At 39.4% G+C, this 18,048-nt stretch overlaps 2 protein-coding genes across 2 annotated transcripts; both read right to left on the reverse strand.

Moving 5' to 3' along the window:
* Window positions 1-4,343: 4,343 nt before the first annotated feature.
* On the reverse strand, window positions 4,344-12,374 carry mfsd8l1 (major facilitator superfamily domain containing 8-like 1). The gene is made up of 12 exons (XM_070832571.1): window positions 12,147-12,374; window positions 9,960-10,145; window positions 9,773-9,835; window positions 9,121-9,240; window positions 8,795-8,874; window positions 8,357-8,693; window positions 8,099-8,172; window positions 7,630-7,843; window positions 7,263-7,385; window positions 6,984-7,114; window positions 5,288-5,408; window positions 4,344-4,971 (listed from the first exon to the last, which is right to left on the reverse strand). The coding sequence occupies exons 1-11, from the start codon at window positions 12,220-12,222 to the stop codon at window positions 5,328-5,330; spliced, it is 1,485 nt and encodes a 494-aa protein (XP_070688672.1). The 5' UTR covers window positions 12,223-12,374; the 3' UTR covers window positions 4,344-4,971; window positions 5,288-5,327.
* Window positions 12,375-14,589: 2,215 nt separating this feature from the next.
* polr2h (RNA polymerase II, I and III subunit H) lies at window positions 14,590-17,604 on the reverse strand. Its single transcript, XM_070832484.1, has 6 exons — window positions 17,449-17,604; window positions 16,394-16,485; window positions 15,835-15,918; window positions 15,404-15,497; window positions 15,171-15,254; window positions 14,590-14,973 (listed from the first exon to the last, which is right to left on the reverse strand). Exons 2-6 carry the CDS (start codon window positions 16,464-16,466, stop codon window positions 14,856-14,858), a joined length of 453 nt encoding a protein of 150 aa, XP_070688585.1. The 5' UTR covers window positions 16,467-16,485; window positions 17,449-17,604; the 3' UTR covers window positions 14,590-14,855.
* Window positions 17,605-18,048: the final 444 nt, after the last annotated feature.

Consider the following 18,048-nt stretch of genomic DNA (forward strand, 5'->3'; position numbering starts at 1 on the left):
GATAATGAGAGTTTGCAGTGTACTGGTATTTCTTGAAAGCGTTGAATAACAGATTACCTCCGTTTTTCAAGAAATACTGCAAGCTAGCTTTCTCAACTTGAATGACTGCAAAAGGCCGCAAGACATAATATAAGGCAATGATATTTTTCTAAGGTGTAAAATGTGACAGAAGCAGTGTTAATCCCTCCTGTGACACTCTACTCTCATTGACCACACGGGTCAAGACTTGAAAAAGAATTAGTGCAATGTCAAGGGGTCAAAAAAGACCGTAAGAATTAGAAATCCACAGTAAGCGTATGATGGTTCAAGATCAAAGAGAGAATGCTGTTGGAAGATAACTTCCAGCGCTGAAGATGACTGAAGCATGACCCATTTGGAAAAACAGAGTGCAATAGCAGCTGGCTGGCTTGCTCAACACAGCCCAGGGTGCCCTGGCTATAGGCTACGCCGACTTAATTATTCATTCAGTCAGAAGAGGCATTACACAACCGTGCTTTCCTGATAGGACCAATGAAGAAGAAAAAAAAAATCCTCTGCATGTCACACAGCCTTAGGTGACAAAAACAGAGCTCAGTTTTCTCTAGGAGTTCCATTTCTTACAGCAACCGAAGAAAACCACACTCACCAGATGACCTTTCAAAGTAAAGAAACTAGGCTGAAGTCTGACTTTGTTGTGAGATTTTTTTTTTTTCTCGCACTTAACCCTTTGTTACAGCAAACTTTTTGTCGCATTGCGTCCTTTTTCCTTCCGTTATACCCCAACTCAAGCACTCCGCTTTGGCCTTATTTTTCCATAACAGTCTTGCTTTCAAGATGTCGCACCTCTACGGAGCGACACATGTATTATTAACAGATTCAAGTGCTATCCATGCAGGGACACTCACAGACTTTCACAGGTTTCTGTCGTTGCCACCATTTTGATTTGACCGAGGCTCGTGCAGTTTTTGCAAAAACATTAAGAATCTGTGACACCAGCTCACAAACTAAATCTTTCATACACTTGGCAGCTCAAAAGCTCAGAAGTCCAGGCCTGAGAGCACTTCTATCCATTTATTACCCATCTCAACTACCTTCATGAAAGTCTTATAATGACCAAGCTGAAGGTATTATTCTTGTACTCTTCACTTGTCCCCTGAATAGGAAAAAAAGGGGTCTTGTAAAGTGCACGTGAAAGGGCAAGAAAAGGGAGATATGTGGGAAAAGTGGTTGCTGATATGGCAGTGTGACTTTGTCCGCGCACCCTTGTCGACACTTGTGTAAAATATGTATTTTAGGCTAAGCTGCAATGTCCCGAAAGCCCCCAGAGTTGCGGCGCATCATCCGAATTCATCCCTACACCATCCCAACCCAGTTTGTGAGGGTCAACCAGTGATCAAGGCTGGGGATTGAAAAGACAACAAAACATTTAAGTCCCACAGAACTCCCTGCCCTTGCTGCCCCCTCTAGTCGAGGAAAAACACAGTTCACCAAAAGTTCACGTCTATTATCATTGCTGAATATGGCTGATATGCCTCATAACCTATCCCTGTGATTGGAGGGGAAAGAGGAGGAGCGAGTATCCTAAACTTACCCCGACAACTACTGTTGATATGACACACGACGTGTTCTACACTTCTGACCCTGATACGCAGGGTCGCTGTCCGGTCAGACTGCCGCTGCAGGCTCTGTGTGTGTGTGTGTGCGTGCGAGTGTGTGATGGGGGATCCGTTTTTCATATAAAAAAAATGCAAAACCCTAAAATTGGCCCTGTGTCATAACATTTCTGAGCCTGCCCCGCCCAACGTAAAAACGGGTTCAACTAGAGTTCACGTCTGAGGCCACGCCTCCTCGCCACCACATCACTAGGCAGACGACATGTCGTCACGAGTGAGAAAAACCTCAACTACGCCCTACTTTCTGGTTCTGTCGGCGAGGTCACAGCGACCCCCACTGGGGCCTTGTCCACTTGAACCAGTAACACTTTACGTTATGAATAGCAGGCTTAGAAATGTGCTGTTTCTGTGTCACTTGTGTAACAACTTGTTGGTCTGAATTCATCTGCAAATTAAAAAGGCCTGTTGTCCTTTTATGTAATCCAATTTCTGGTGACAATATTTTTTTTCTATGTGAAAATTGTATAAATAATGTTAATTTGTCACTAACCAAATGGGAATAAAATTCAAAATATAGGTTATAAATACATTTAAAAAAAATTATTTTTATGCATATATTGTAAAAATATGTTTTTCATATCTATCACAGAATGTTATTTCACATCAAAATATGTAATTCTGAGTGTCACAAACATGACTAATAATTTTAGTCAGTTATGAAAAACAAGTAAATACAAAAAATATTATTTTAGGACTGTATGTTCATGTTTTTAGTTAAATCTTTATATAGACTTTGCAATAAAAAATTCAAAAATTACCATTTAATTTTTAGACTATCCAATATCTTTATATATATTACATATTATACATTTATATATCTTTTAAATAATGTCCATATTAAATTAGTTTACGCATATCTACACTAGTGAGATTTCACTTGATTGTACATTAAATGTTGTGATAGAGATGACATTAATAAATAACATGAAATAAACTTTCAGGAAATGTTCCAAGTGGGGCTTTAATTTCTTTACAAGACATGACCCTAATTATTCCGATTTTGATTTTTTATTTTTTTTTTTTTATTTTTTATTTCATACTAAATTTAAAATAGATTTTTTTTTTTTTAAATTACATCTGAATATAATATGTCACCAATATTTAAATAATATGGATAATTGGTATTTTATCAAAAAATAGAAAAAAAAAAAGAAAATAAATATTATGGTTAATTGTGATTGCAGATGTGTGTAAACTCTGAGCTAACTCTGATACAATCATTTATGTTAAATATTTTGTTCAAGGTACCTTACAATTGAAAGAACATAGAAATAATACATAATAATAAATAATAATAATACAAATATAATAACAACAGTAGATGAAGTTAAGAATATTGTGAATTTTAGTACAAAGATAAAAACATCTTCAACAACACTCCTTAATTTTTCAAATCAATATTCAAAAAAAGGTGTATAACATATATATTCAATGAAACAATCATTATATAAGATTGCAATTCAAATGCATTTCACCAAAGAAGAAAAAAGTTAATTTAGTTTTTAATTCATAGTCCCATTATAGCATATCAATCTTTCTGTTGTCATGGAAAAGAGGGAAGAAAAGTGTCTTCTTTTTATAACACAAGTTTGAGGGCAACAGTGGTCGTGCTAAATGTGATAATATGATCTTGATCTCTCCAAGTTTGATCTCTGTTTTACTTTCTATGCCTGTGAGCTGACAACATGTAACCAGTAAACAGACACTGCTACTACTAAATGCCTACTAAAAACGCAGGCAATCCACAAAATCTGAAATTTAAACTCCTACATATTTGTCTTGACAGTTATATTGTAATTATATTGAAGTATTACATATAATTATTACTGCTCACATTCAATCTCTAGCCAATAAAGAAACACAAGCCAGTGAAGTATGGTGGAAGTTTATCTTAGAGACAAGGAATGAAAAAAAAAAAAAAAAAAAGTTATACGTACATGTTAGATGTCCACAAGAAAAAAAGAATCAATAAATAAATGCATAATAAATAAGAAATAAATAGCCCCACTTTTTATAATGATTTTTTTTGTGTGTGAGAATAAAAACTGAACGAGAAAGAGGTACAAAAAAATAATCTAAAGCCTTATACCATTTGTGTACAATGTGGCCAATAAAGCTGCAATAGTGTTCTTCAGCTGTGTTCTTGCAATAGTGCCGTTGACCTTATGGATCTGACTGACCTCGAACATGAGGCTCAACAGTAACGACTTCGTAGGAAGACTAAGAGCACCCACCAGTGTTGAAAACATGTACTACATCAGCACCAACAATTACAAATATGGACTGCCCTGCTTTTTTTAAAGTAGCAAACCTATATTAATATTATTCACCTTTTTTTTTTTTACACCAGGAAGCCTCAATATTCATTAATCAATCCCAATGTTTGTAGAACAAATTTACCGATAGATGATATTGAGCCAAATTTCAGCTCTCCCCAACTTACCCTTTTTATACAGAAAACTGTGAGTATTAAGTGTTTCCCTTAGAATTGTATTACTGTGAGGTTTTAGATGTCAGCGCTAATACTTCAGATGACAGGCAGAAAACCCACATTAATCCAATTCTTTTCGACAGGACCCAACACATCGCATCAATGGCGGAGGCCACTTTGAAAGTGTAAATTCACAAAGCACGTGATTCAACATTTGAAAGCATAAATACAACTTGCAAAGAAAACAGGTTTTTCCACTGTGCCCAAGGACAAACCCTCATTGTATCAGACTTGGATGAAATGATCGTGAATAAAGAAGTGAATACAATAAATCAAATTTCATTAAGGTCGAAATCCTTTGAGTGTTTTATGTTAGACAAGACAATAAAGTCAGGTTTCTGAGCTGTCAAAGAAACTCCTCATATAAATTTTAAAAAATTGAAAACATTTTCAATGTTTGTTTTTCCAGGAGATGATTAAGCATCAAGGCTGAACAGACACGTTATTCTCCTACAGCACAAGGACATAGGTCAGCTAAATCCACAACCATTTAGCATGTTCAGAAATTGAACAATAAATGTTATACTGCATGTGCTGAAACACAGACAGAACGGGAAACCAAAGCTTTTACACGCGGTGATTCTATATTTCCATGGGAAATATATATATATATATTTATATATATATAGACACCATAGCTGTGCTTTGATCAGCCTTTGCATGCAAAGTTGACAAGTCCAGGCTTGTTAAGCACCCAGGAGGTGGTGAGGTGAGTGGTGAGGTGTGTGCTGTTGGTGTGTGTTATCACCCTGCACACTGGTCCCAGTGCAGAAAGGGAAATTTTGGAGGGACTATAAGGTGCAGGACAGGACAATCTCCCATTGTGCACTAGCAGAAGGGAAAGAAATACAGAATGAGACACAGTAAGGTGGTAGGCAGTGCTGCTCTGAACAGTTTAGAAGTTATCTGACAACCAGTCTTTCCACTATGTAAACTAATTAATACATTTTGCATGGGAATATATCAATTTATCATTTGGAACAACAGGATCCAAAATCCTGATTTATTTATTTATTTATTTTTTTACTGTCACTGGGTCATGTTACATATTTGTGCACTCTTGGATTAGTACAACACAGGTCTTGTTGCAGATTGCAATGTAATGTCTCCCTTTAATAAATGTATTACATTTGTAAAAAGTTACCTTCAGTATCCTATTTTTTCTGCGTCGACCATCTGCTGGATTAGCCACAGTTGTCCGATTCGTCCTCGTGCTCCTCTGCAGCAGGTGCAAGCAGCCGGTCATATGAGAAAGCCAGCATCATCTGTGTGAGACGCACAAAGCACGTTTTTTTTTTTTTTTTTTTTTTACACTCAGAATCCAGAAAAATAAACAGATTTAGAGACACTTCAAATATTTTTTGTTTTAAGGCTTGATGCTGTAAGCCCAGCTTCAGAGCTGTCAGGGAAGGAAAACAGCACATTCTTTACAATGAAAAGAATGGAATAAAGACAAGGCAGGGCTGTGGAGGGACGTTGCTGGTGGACCCAGTCTGGGAAGGAAACCTGCACGGTGGATTTAATTACACCGGTTTGGAAGTGCACACACTGAGTCCTTCTCACACAGGCACACACACACTTCGGTTTTGTTTTGTTTTTTTCTTTCTCAGTGGAAACATTTGGTTGTTGGGCTGTGGTTTGCCCACTCTTTTACATTACAGACTTTCTGCTATGCTTCTTTGTCCTCAACACAAGAAGAACTGCTAGCTATAAAGATGCCAAGTTGCATCTCATATTCCTATCTTTAAACCCTTTTCTGTCATTTTCCTGTTTCTTATTTGTTGTAATTGGATTCACGCCGTTAAAAAAAAACAAAACAATGCAATGTTTGCTTAAAATCAGTAACGAGATCCACATTTACACAAATCATGGAACCCGACTTTAACCATTGCAAGTGCTGTGGCTTGTGCTTGTGGAAATCGAGGGTAAATCAAAGAGTAGCTGCTACTTTTATTTGATGCACATGGCTTAAGGGTCGGGAGAAACCCTGTTGCTTGGATGTAATGTGACTGGCCGACTCATGTCAAATAAATGAAAGCCAGTTACCACCTAGAGCAACGTTTTCAGGGGTATTAATGTTATTGTCATAAATGAGGGAAACTGGCACAAATATGGAGCAAAATTTAAACAGTGTTCCTTTGTACGCTGAATATATATTTGTGTGGTTACTGAAAGTGACCTGTAAAATTGACCATGTTCAATAACTCTGTAAAAAAAAAAGATTAGTTCTAGATTAATGCTCAGTTTGTTTTAATTTAAGCAATTAATAGGCGTGGGTATTGTTTGAATATTTGACACTATTGGTTCCAATACAATACATCTTCCATAACTCGGTCTGGGCAATTTAAACATTTTAAATTTGAATTAAACTTCTCAATGCAGTGTTAAATAAAGAACATCACCTGTATAAAATATAGTCTAAAGTTAAGAGTTTCCATCTTAGATAAGGACATACTTGTTACTTTCCAAGTACAAAAGTAAAAAGGCCTCAGGAACTGACCAAGCATTTGATATGGAAACTTTTGAAGCTTGACTCTCTCTGATTCTCAATGATACAGACACATGTGGATCACTGCTTAAAAAAAAAAAAAAAAGTATTAGGATTCAATACACAGCCTTCGTGGTTAATAAATGAGATTCGATTGACTGCACATCAATAATGCCACAGCTGCCATGACTGGTGGACAAATAGACTGTTTTAGCCCTCACATTCCATCACGTCAAGCTTTCACCACAAGCAAGGCTCCATCTGCAACTCAGCCACAGCCATGATGATTTGGACAGACACATTCAGTCTTTTTGTTTTTATCTCTTTCGATCTCATTTCCTTTTTTGCATACCGTTAGCAGCGCCAGCAGTGCCATCATCACCCCCATCATGATATACATGTTGTCGGTGAGGCCGCCAGCCCACAGAGGGCCCAGGATGGTGGCGAGACCTCCCACTGAGCGACGCACTCCCTGACTGAAACCTACAACACAAGCAAAGCACACAAAGACATAAGAACGCAGCAAGCACTGCAGGGTGTAGAGCTTATGAGGGTGACTTACAAAAAGATAAAAATGGCACTCAACGTGCACAATGCTTTCTCTTTTCCACTAGAGGGTGAAGTTTCTCACCTTGTGTTTTCTCAGCAGTAACTTTAGAGAAGAGGGAAACCTGAGCCACAGCGACAAATGGCAAACCCAAAACCTGCAGAAACACCCCAATGATGAACTCGGTCAGCTGCCATGGGAAACCACCTACAGAAAACACCACAACACTGTGTGAATAAGCATGATACAACCAAGTTCTACTGGGCCATTATAATATTATGATTGTGAGGATGGGAGTCGGTGTCCTTCAGCTTGTTTGTCATAGACTTCGATCGATAGACAGATAGACAGATAGAGCTCAGGATTTCTATGACAGCACAAGCTGTTGTTGATGAATGTGTGGGTGTGTACAACAAGCAAAAGTGAGGACTTTTCTATACTGCAATCTAACCTAGTGGGTTGGCCAGGAAGATGAGGCACCAGACACCGGAGATGTTGCAGATGGTCAGACCAATGGCCAGGACCACCCGCTCAGCAACATGCCGACTCAGCCAGCGCACAAACAGGAAGCCAGCGATCACCTCCACACCGCACAGACAGTACATCACGCTGTTTTCCAGCTCTCCGTAGTTGAAGTACTTCTGAGTCAGCGGAGTCACCATAGTCTGAGGAGGGAATGGTTGGAAAAGTTGGCACGGTGCATAAAACGCCCATATGAATGAGTTTGTTTCAACATCAACTTCTTGAGAAAAATGTCAGTGTCAAATGCTACTAGTGTGCCATTACTCCTATCGCAGTACGCCTTCACTTGTTTCAGAATTACTTGCAAACAAAAATCAATATCTTGAAAAGAGGCAGATTTCTCCTTTAGGGTATTATTGTATTATATGATATTTATTTATGTGTGTGTGTGCCTTCACCTCCAGTGCTGTCTGATTGAATAGAGTGATGAACTGAGCAGCCAGCAGCACGACCACCTCTTCTCTCAGGAACTCTACAGAGACAAAGAGAAAGCCAGAAACAGATGAACTTCGAGGGCTGCTTGTCGCTGCAGAGACTGATTGCTATTTGAATGATTGTGACCTTAAATTCAGAGAACGCGCTTTAAAGCTTTCTCCAGTCTTCTTTTCTTTTTTTTTTTTAAATGGAGAATGATACTGACGCTGTCAACCCCTCACCTCGGGATATGCTGAAATTCTTAAAGGGGCTGGAAGACTCATGGGCGTCTGGTGGCACAGGAGAGGAAGGTGGAGTGATATGATTCGATGTGGCATCTGAGGCAGCGGGGGTGTGGTTAGCTGTCACCACTGAGCCGTAGGACGCCGCCAGCTCCTGTGACCCCATTAGCGGCTTTTCCTCGTCAGTGTCCTCCTCCACAAGCCCTTGCTCGCTCTCCTCCTCCCTGCACTGGCTTGGCAGTCCCTCTTTGGCCTTCCCCCTTTCCGGGGACGGTAGGTCCCAGTACATAAAGACCACCGCCAGTTGAAGGAGAATCCACAGCAGGCACATGAACAACTGCAGGGGGGCGGAAGAAGAGCGTTAGAGCTTTTGTTTTGGTGGGGCAAAACATGTGTTGCAAAATTGAAACTTGTTGTGCAGCACATTTTAGTCCTCACCCCTGGCGCAGTATATTTATTGACCACAAAAGGACCCAGGTGGAAATCACATAGCCTAAGGAAGATGTTAAATGCTGGACCTGTGTCAAACACAAAGTTAAAACACCTTGGTGAATCATTCTATATAATCATGGTCAGGAGCAAATAAATCTCAAGAGCAACTATAATCATAATATCCACCCACTCAAATCATGACAGCCCCAGTAGCTTTTTGTCATTTTCTGCGTCAAGAAAACAAATTGTAGAAAGGATTCATGATAATCTAACAGAAATGATCAGCGGGCAGCCTTTAGAATTTGTCACAAGAAAGCAGTGGAGCAACTGACCAATCAGAAGGCCAGCTTGTCGACATGCCATGACAGCAGCAAACACAGTGGCGCGGTCCTCGGGGGCCGTGCTTACGGTCAGGAAGCCAAAGATAGATGAACCAGCACCCGTGCCGATGCCTGAGGAAAACACATAGTCCATGAGTAAATGACAACGCTTGAAACACTGGAGCTGAGACCTGGAGCTCCAGAGAAGATGTGTATCATTTTTGTATCATGTCATGTAAACTCTCATAAAATACACAAGACCAGAGTTCAAGTGTTCCACTGCATCAGCGCAGGGAAAATATTCAAAGCATCATCTCTAAGGTGACATTTGTGAATATATGGCTCCTATTGGGAACCTCCTTAGTTTAAAACTGCATCCCAGTGTTTTCACACTACTGGTTATTTTCCAGCTGGTTAGGCACATGTTCTATTATCATTATTTATCTATTTGTCCAACTAAAAGACAATGAACAGCTATGAGGCTGATCACTTATTAGAAGCCTCAAATGACGATGAAACACTCAAGCGACAACGTATCATTTTCTCTTTTCAGTTGAGTGTCCGTGATGATCCTGCCAAGCCACACCGACATGACAGGTGTATTCTACCGACTTGCCACCTGTCAAATGAATTTAAGCCACCGCGTTGCTTCGCGCAGACTCACCCGCCACGAGTCGGCTTGACAGCAAGAGCCACTTGGAGAAGCCCATGAAGTACATGAAATTACCTGGTGAGAAAAAAAAGGAGTAGAAAAATAGAGTGAGCCATACACGTTGATGGCGCTCAAACAGAACAACATAAAGAGTTGGAGAAGTTGAGTGTGTAATATCATTGAGGTGGAGCGGACTCACCGACGATCTCAAAACAGTTGGCAAACAAGATGATCTTCTTGGTGGTCCCCGTTCTGTCAGACCATTGGCCGAACAGCGGCCCTGACAGAAGGCCACTCAAGCTGAACGCCGACAGGGCCAAACCCAGAAAGTAAGGTGCTGCGTCTAAAGTCTGCAAGTACCCCCATATTGTGGGCAGGATTACAGCTGGGGAGACAGAAGTAAGCGGAGTTTATTTTTATCTGACTCTTGAAGTAGACTTTTCTTCTGAGGTGGTAATGGTATGCTTCAGTGTCTTGATAGAAAAACAGATATATACACGCTACACATATGAGGCGAACACTTCCAAATCTGCCAAGCCTCCGCCGTGTCTCCTCTGTGTCATAAGGCCCACAAGGAGCCAGCAGACCAGACTGTAGCTCTGTTGGGCTGCATGTACGTCACCGAGGCTGCATCCCCATGGCATCCCACCAATGTTTATTGCAACCCTGTGACTCCCCTAAGCCATACAGCGACATTTCTCAGAGGCACTGAGTTAAGGCAGTGCAATATCCCCAAACAAACACTGTCACTCTACACATTTACCATCAGAGCTTCCTGACAACAATTAGGGCATTAGCACTCGTGTTGCATGCTGTGGTGAATGAAAGCAGAAGCAAGGTGAGGCTAGGGGCGAAGCTAGAGGTTAGATGATGTCCGTCCGCTTTTAATTCTTAAAACACTTAAAAGTTAGAGCTTCTTGGACACACTGTGAAGTTTAATTTCAGCTCCAGCAGTAGTTCTTTCTCCCTGTCTAGGCCTCAAGCATAATTATCATTTTAGACAAAGGACAGTGCTGAGCCAATACAATCCAAAATTCAATTACTGGGCCGGAGGACGCACAATAAATCGTGTTCTCAGAGAATTCCAGAGAGGAGATGACTGCTCAAATGTTCCTGTCACCTTGACGGAGACATCTGCATGAGAGTGGGATAAAGCTAAATGTAATGAAATGTAACCTGGCTTCTTCGTCACAGCTTTTTGGACATTACACCTACAGTGAGTGGCCATGAAAAAACGCATGTTCACTGTAATGCGTTAACTTGTAAGCAATATTTATCGTCTCAGAACTATTGTACTGTATTGCGGTGTGTTGAATGTTGTGTATACATTTCAGATTCAGACAATGGTGGGTTTTTTTTTTTTTTTTTTTCAAATGTACTGCAAACCTCACATAGTGTCAGTTTAAAACAAAACAAACAAAAAAAAAAGCTAAACCCACCCAGGTTGCACTTAAATACAACCTATTTGTCAGCCTGATTCAGGTGAACACTGAGGTCATGTCTTTGGTATCATTTTGGAGTTTTAACAACCTGAGAAAGTTTCTATTGCACAATTACACTCACATTCCACAGGGTGTCTCCTTGACGTAGGATTTAGTATTGATCAAACTCTCTAGTCAATGGATAACTACATGGCATTGTCAATGTCAGTACTTTAGAGCAGACCATTGTGTAGGAAGATGTAATCAAGTAATACTACAATGGAGCTGATGAATTAATTTATCTTTAGATGGCCATATCTGGACGTTAACCCTGGCCAAAGTAGTCTGCCCCTGATAGGCTTCTACAATGGTTGTGGAGAACATCTCAGCAGAACAATGTCAAAAAAACAAAACCTAACTAATGAACCTGTCAAAGTTCCAGTACAATATGTTCCATAGTCCCCACAAGTCATAGCCTTAGATTACCAGTCTAAGAATATGAAAGCTAAATTATGGTGACTTTATATGCAACAACAGCTTGATATAAATATGGTGTAATGAGTCTATGTTGTAGTCAAAGAAATCAAAACATTTAGGTCAAATTAAGGCCAAAATCACCAAAATCTTTTGCTTCAGAGGGGCATGTGCAGTCTGTAGAGTCTAAGGCCTACTCTGGTCTGGGATAAAGAAGAACTCCCCTCAAAAAAAAAAAAACTTTTAAAATGGTTAATTTGGTATCTAATAAGCTTTTTTGTGTCCCACTCTTCAGCCACACATTGATACACAGCAGGGTTTTTTTTTTTCTTCCAACTATCCAGACTTGTGCAGCTCGTTTATCCAGTGTTTCACATGTTGTCCAAATTGCAGCCTTGAGGAAAAGGTGTACACACTGAACACTGACAGTGTTGCAAAACCCAAACCCAAAAAAAAGGGAAGCCACAATAATAAGTCAAACCAGATCTTACCATACTCCACGCCGCTGAGAAGAAATATGAGCCCAATGGACAAGAACGTCAGCTTCCTTTTCCTTCGATTATCCATCGCGTCGGGCTGCTATAATCTTCTTCCAAAGCTTTGACCGATCGCCTTCATTCTTTCCCAAGACGCGCGTTCAATCTGGCGTCTCTGCTAAACGCCACGGCAGACATAATCCTAAATGCAGTGCCTCCAATTAAGAGCCGAGTGCAGGAAGTGACAGCAGTGTGGAAAATGCCTAAAACAAGGAAGGCACACTGGACTACATTTCTCTGCGGTGAGTGTGCGCGGCGCCGCTTCAGGTCCGTGACGCGCAGTTAAAACTCTCAGACCAGGTAGCGCTGCTCGTCACACCGGACAGGACCTGCAAACATTGCACATGCAAATAAGCAAACGTCCCCCCTCCGGATGATCCTGCGCAGTTTAAGCCAAACTACCTCACTTCCGGCGGACTGTGGGACACTTTCCTTTGCACGGTCCGTCACACTGAACACCCACCACCACCACCACGCGTGTCAGATTTGTGCGCGAAGATGCGTGACCATTTGGTGATAGGCTAATCTAATTTTAATAACACTGTGCCTAATCGTTCAGGGAATAATTTGATTTACAGTTTAATGAGAATAAATTATTAAATGACTAGAAGGATAATCCATATTCTGAAATCTCAAAATAAAAAAAATAAAAAAAACTATGATAAGCTTTAGAAAATGCTCTTAAATTGTTGTAAATAGACAGAAAAACCACACAATAATAAGTTTGTGTTGACATCAAAGAGACGCAAACCTTTGCAAAAGAAGACCTGCAGCAATTTTTACGCTGAAATATCTTAAGATGTGAAGTTTGGTTTTTGAATGAAGGTTCAAAAGCAGTTTATCAGAGAATCTTGTAATGTCACAATATGCAATGACAGAGGAGAGGAAGCCTGTTTAAAAATGGAATATCTTATTCTATATCCTCAGTCTTAATGCACACTGTGGTGCGTCACAACAACCAATTTACATGAAGGTACGTGACCATTTACCGAGTGGACTGATGTGAGTAAATAACTCACAGCATCGACTATTTATGATGTATAAGAGGCGAAAACACTATCCAGTTTGGGTCCTATGATGATGAAAAATGCTGTTTGACTTTTCCACCTTTACAGAGGTTTCTGGTGCAAGAGGTTTTTGGGTGGATCAGTTTTAAGTGTTTGGCACAAATTATGTTACATGTGAAGTTACAGATCATCAGCATAAAAAAAACCTGCAACAGAATCAGCAGCTGTAGTACTTAAGTCTTGCTAATGGCTTTCAAATACAAACAGTATACTATTCAATCCTGTATTATATCAAATCAATAACTTGGATTTATACATTATTACTCCTGGACATTTTAGGGCTTCAAGGTTATTCTGCAGCATTCCATGCACACATCAGCAGTCAGCGTGAGTCATGGGCAGCGTTCCTCACCACCCTGTGACATCCATTACACACTGACATTGAGAGGCCTGTGCTGCACACAAAGGCTGCCTCTTCGCCTTTAATTCAATCTTCGGTCTCCCGAGTGTCTACATTTTAGTTTGCTGACATCCAAGCAAGTACAAAACAGTTTCCAGTGGCATGCTGGGTAATAAAGCTCAGTCTGTGAGTTGGGAGGAAAAATGTCTTAATTTGCTAAAATATTTCCAAGAGTCAACATCTCATCTTATCATCTGTTTTGAATGCCCTGTTCAATCTGGGGATTGTTAGTGAACGCAAAGAAAAATCAGTTTAGATGAAAAAAAAAAAAGAGCAGCTACTCACTCCATGATCTACATACATAACTGCCTTAGAATACAGTGTTAATTGCAAGCTTTTTTTTTTTTAATTTATTTAGTTTTTAAACTTTTGAGCTAACTTTTAACCTGCCAGAGAGCAGTCCTCTGAATTCCCAGCTGGAAGACAAGCAGCAGCACGCATACAATGTTCCAGTTACTCTGGAGCGACTATTCTTACTGAATAGTTTTCATTGGATGTGTAAATAGAGCCTATAGGCCCTTCACTAGGGACCATTTTCTGGAGAGACTTTTCAAAAGGTATATGTAGTCAATCTATGGCAAAAAAAAAAAAATGTAAATGTAATGAAAATAGATTTGACATTACATCTTTTTACACAGACAAGGCAGTTTTTAAGACCACTGCTCTGAGAGCTACATGGCCCGGTTAGCACCAGCTTCTTTATCAGGGTGTTTCCCGCCATCTTTACTATAGCACACAGTATTAATAGTAGCCTCCCCATTCTTGCAGGTTAAATAAAGCCTAATTTATCAGTTGATGAACTAAATATGGCTGGAATAAAATACACACAAAAAAAGAAGAAAAAAAAACACTCCATGACAAAAATCAATTTAAGTAAACCCATCGAGGAATAATTTAGTATAAAAGAAATCTTTATTTACAGTTTGCCAGATGGAAGTTGCAGCAGTTAAGTGTCACAGTCTTTAGTCTGTGGCCTATTTCCTTAGAGGAAATGTTTTTGTAACTACCAAAATAAAAAACAAAATATATATTTTTTTTATTCCGCCTCCATGTGTTCTGTCTGTGAGCTGCTCTTGGAGATGACCACGTGCTCCAAGACTTGAGAAAATGATGGTTTTCTTTATGCAGTTCAGTAGGACTTTAAGGCTGACTCCGGCAGTGGAACAACAAGGGTAAGTGGGCGAGTGGAGTTGGGATTTAGAAGGCCAGTTTCTTCATGAGGAGGTAGACCCTGGAGTCCACTTCAAATCCGTGGAGGTTGTTGGCGTCTCCCTGTAGTCTCATGAGGAGGCCTCCATAAGACACGTAGGCAGAGCTGAAAGAAGGAGCGCAAAGTACGATAAAAATTATTATTGCACTGATGATGTATTATTAACAGTTGCAAAGCTACTTGTTATTTATAGGTGATTTGGCTAAATTATTATATCAGCATACAGTATATAAGCGGAGGCTGACTGATGAAACAAGAATTAAGTAAGTTCAAAACTTTATTTAAACAGTAATATCACTCACAGGCGTGTGGCTGCTTCTGTTGAAGTCTCGTCGCCCTCGATCTTGTAGACCTTACCATACATCACATAGTCAAACTGGTCCGCTCTGGAAAGGTAAAAGTTCAATGAGAGCACAAATTAAAGCTAAAACATATTTAACACTGCAGGAGACAGTAACACTAAACATGTGCACACAAATTGTGCCAGTTGTTGGTAATGTTCCATGCATCACCATACAAGGAGCAAATGTCTCACCTGGATGGTCTGTCATCCTGAGGATTGTACTCTCCGTCATCTGGTGTTCCGTCTTCATATAACGTGCTGGCGATAACCAGTCTGAACTTGTCACCTTAATGAAACAAACACATGCAAACAGAGTGGGTTTATATTGTGAACTATGTGCACTCCTCACTTATATGTGGGCTTGAGTTAACATACAAAATTCAGATAGTGAGAATGCAAGTGAGTGTAACAAAGCGATTAAGTGAAAGTGATGTGATACAATGATTTCTTTACATTTAAGATACATTTGCTCTGGTGATATATATGAAAAAAAAACTAATTCTCTTTGACCACACTGTTTACAACCTGGATTTAGAAAATGATTGTTAGACAAAAACAATTAAACAACTTTGCATTTTTAACCTAAAAAAAATACACAAAAAGACAAAAAGGTTGCTCCTTACCAAGATCAACAGGATAGATCTGAATATTCACATCCAAGATGAGGTCCATCTTAAAAGATTCACTTTCACAATGCAGACGAGATACTGTAACAAATAGTCAGCGTTAGTAGCGTTTGCATTAGCTAATTTTGCTGTTTGAAACTGAAGGTCCTACTTGGAAACCACACTGGACACATAATAGTAATCAAATGTGAATACAAGTTAATACTTTTTGCAGGTAAAATGAATAAACTTAGACATTACTAAAACTAAAATACTGAGAAAATTACAGTGAAGTGAAGATGCATCAATGAATAACAGGCCACAAGCAACATTTACATTAATACAGAGCTGTGTTATTGGACACCAGATTATAAAAAAAAAAAAAAAAAAAAAAAAAAAAAAAAACCCAAACAAAAAAATTTGTCTCGATAGACGCTAAATGATGATAATGTTATAATATAATTTTGTGAACAGTAAGGTGCCTGATGGTCGGTTCCCTGCATAAATCATTTGCACAGATACATGCCTTTGGCCCTTGGCCCACCCTCTTCAACCTTGTTTTATAATTTCACCTCACCTCTGTCAAACCTTTTTCCATCTGGATCGATGTCCTTTACATCAAAGATATCCTCAAACAGAATTCCAGCCATCTCTGTCCTGGTTTATGAACTTGGAAAAGGAAAAGAAAAAAAAAAAAAACATTAAGCCAATTTTAAGCCAAAAAAAAAGAAAAACAATGATAACAACTGACCTGCCGTGCTAGTATTTTATCTAGTGATGGGGAAAGTATCATGTTACAAACAAGGTGTCTGCAGGTTTCATTAAATCAACGCTATTTTAATAGGTAACAGTTAATATCAATATCATGTAACACATGCCATATTTATAGGGATAGAAATATTTATTCTTATTATAAAAATACAAATGATAATAGTAGAGTTCACGGGTTTAACTATTGTCAGCATTGCTACAACTACAATAACAACAAGGAGAAGAAGAAGAAGACTCCCCATGTTACACAGCATAGATCAGCACAGGACTGATATACCAGGCAGCCGACTGGTAAAAGTTACTACTTAACAACAAATAGTTTGTCTGACTTATCATTAAGCATTTTAAATCACTCTGAGTTCATATCTATGCATGAGGTGTCAAGCAATATAACAAAATGCCAACTAAGTAGGGTTTTAATTAAAACAGTGCTAGATTAAATTAGAGGCTTTATTGTAAATGTTCAGTGTATCTTCAGACACTGAATGCTGCCTTTCTCATACTGAACACGTTTGTCACGACCTTTATTTTGAATCTAACCAAATATCGCCAAGCCAGTGCAAAGTGTGTAGCCCAACTGGTAGCTGAACACTTAAAAGATAATTACATCACAACACTGTCTTTTACTCACACTGATGAGGACGAGTCCCTTTCAGTGGACTCAACGTTGAAACATGAGCACCGAATCTAGCAAAACATGTAATATTGAAACGTGTTTGACAGCTCTTACTCGACGTGAACAGTGATTTAGCGTCAGCCAAAGATATAAAATCTAAGTACAACTGTAACTTCGGCACTCTCACAGCCAGGCTAGTTAGCTGTTAGCTTTAGCATGTTGTGCACACACTTCCCCGAGCTTACCTCGAGTGAGACGAAATTCTTCAGTTATATTGAGCGCAGGAAAAAGTCGCGGTCACCAGGTCTCTCTCGGCGTGGCCAGGTGTGTTTAACTTGTGCACTAAGGTAGATATCTTATTCGTGTAAAACTTCATTCATTGCTGTGTGAGTCAAACTACCGCGGAGACACTATGGGAGGAACAATGTGCTCGACCTTTGACACAAGAACTGCTTCCGGTTTGCAAATATAAACGCGCTGCTGTACAGTCTATGTGCTACTAAACAGCTCTGGTTATTGTTAGCTAAATATTATATATAATATAATAGTATTATTGGAAAATATCGGTGAATAGTTATTACTTATGTCTGACAGTATTTTGAAAAACGTTATTGACGTTTACGTCACGTTACTATAATGTTCATCACAATGTTTTGTTATTAGCTGCATAAAGCACTTTTTCCTGGGAGACCGCGCAGTATTAACCTATTTTACATACACATCGCAATTGTTTTCCGCAGGTTTCTCTAAGAGATAAGAAGAAGAACAGGTTGCGTTCACAAACCTGCAGCACGTTGTTATTTACGTCACTCGCCGCTACTTTCCAGCCTACATTTCCCAACCAT

This window comes from Pempheris klunzingeri, chromosome 6, assembly GCF_042242105.1.
Source record: "Pempheris klunzingeri isolate RE-2024b chromosome 6, fPemKlu1.hap1, whole genome shotgun sequence".
Lineage (NCBI taxonomy): Eukaryota > Metazoa > Chordata > Actinopteri > Acropomatiformes > Pempheridae > Pempheris > Pempheris klunzingeri.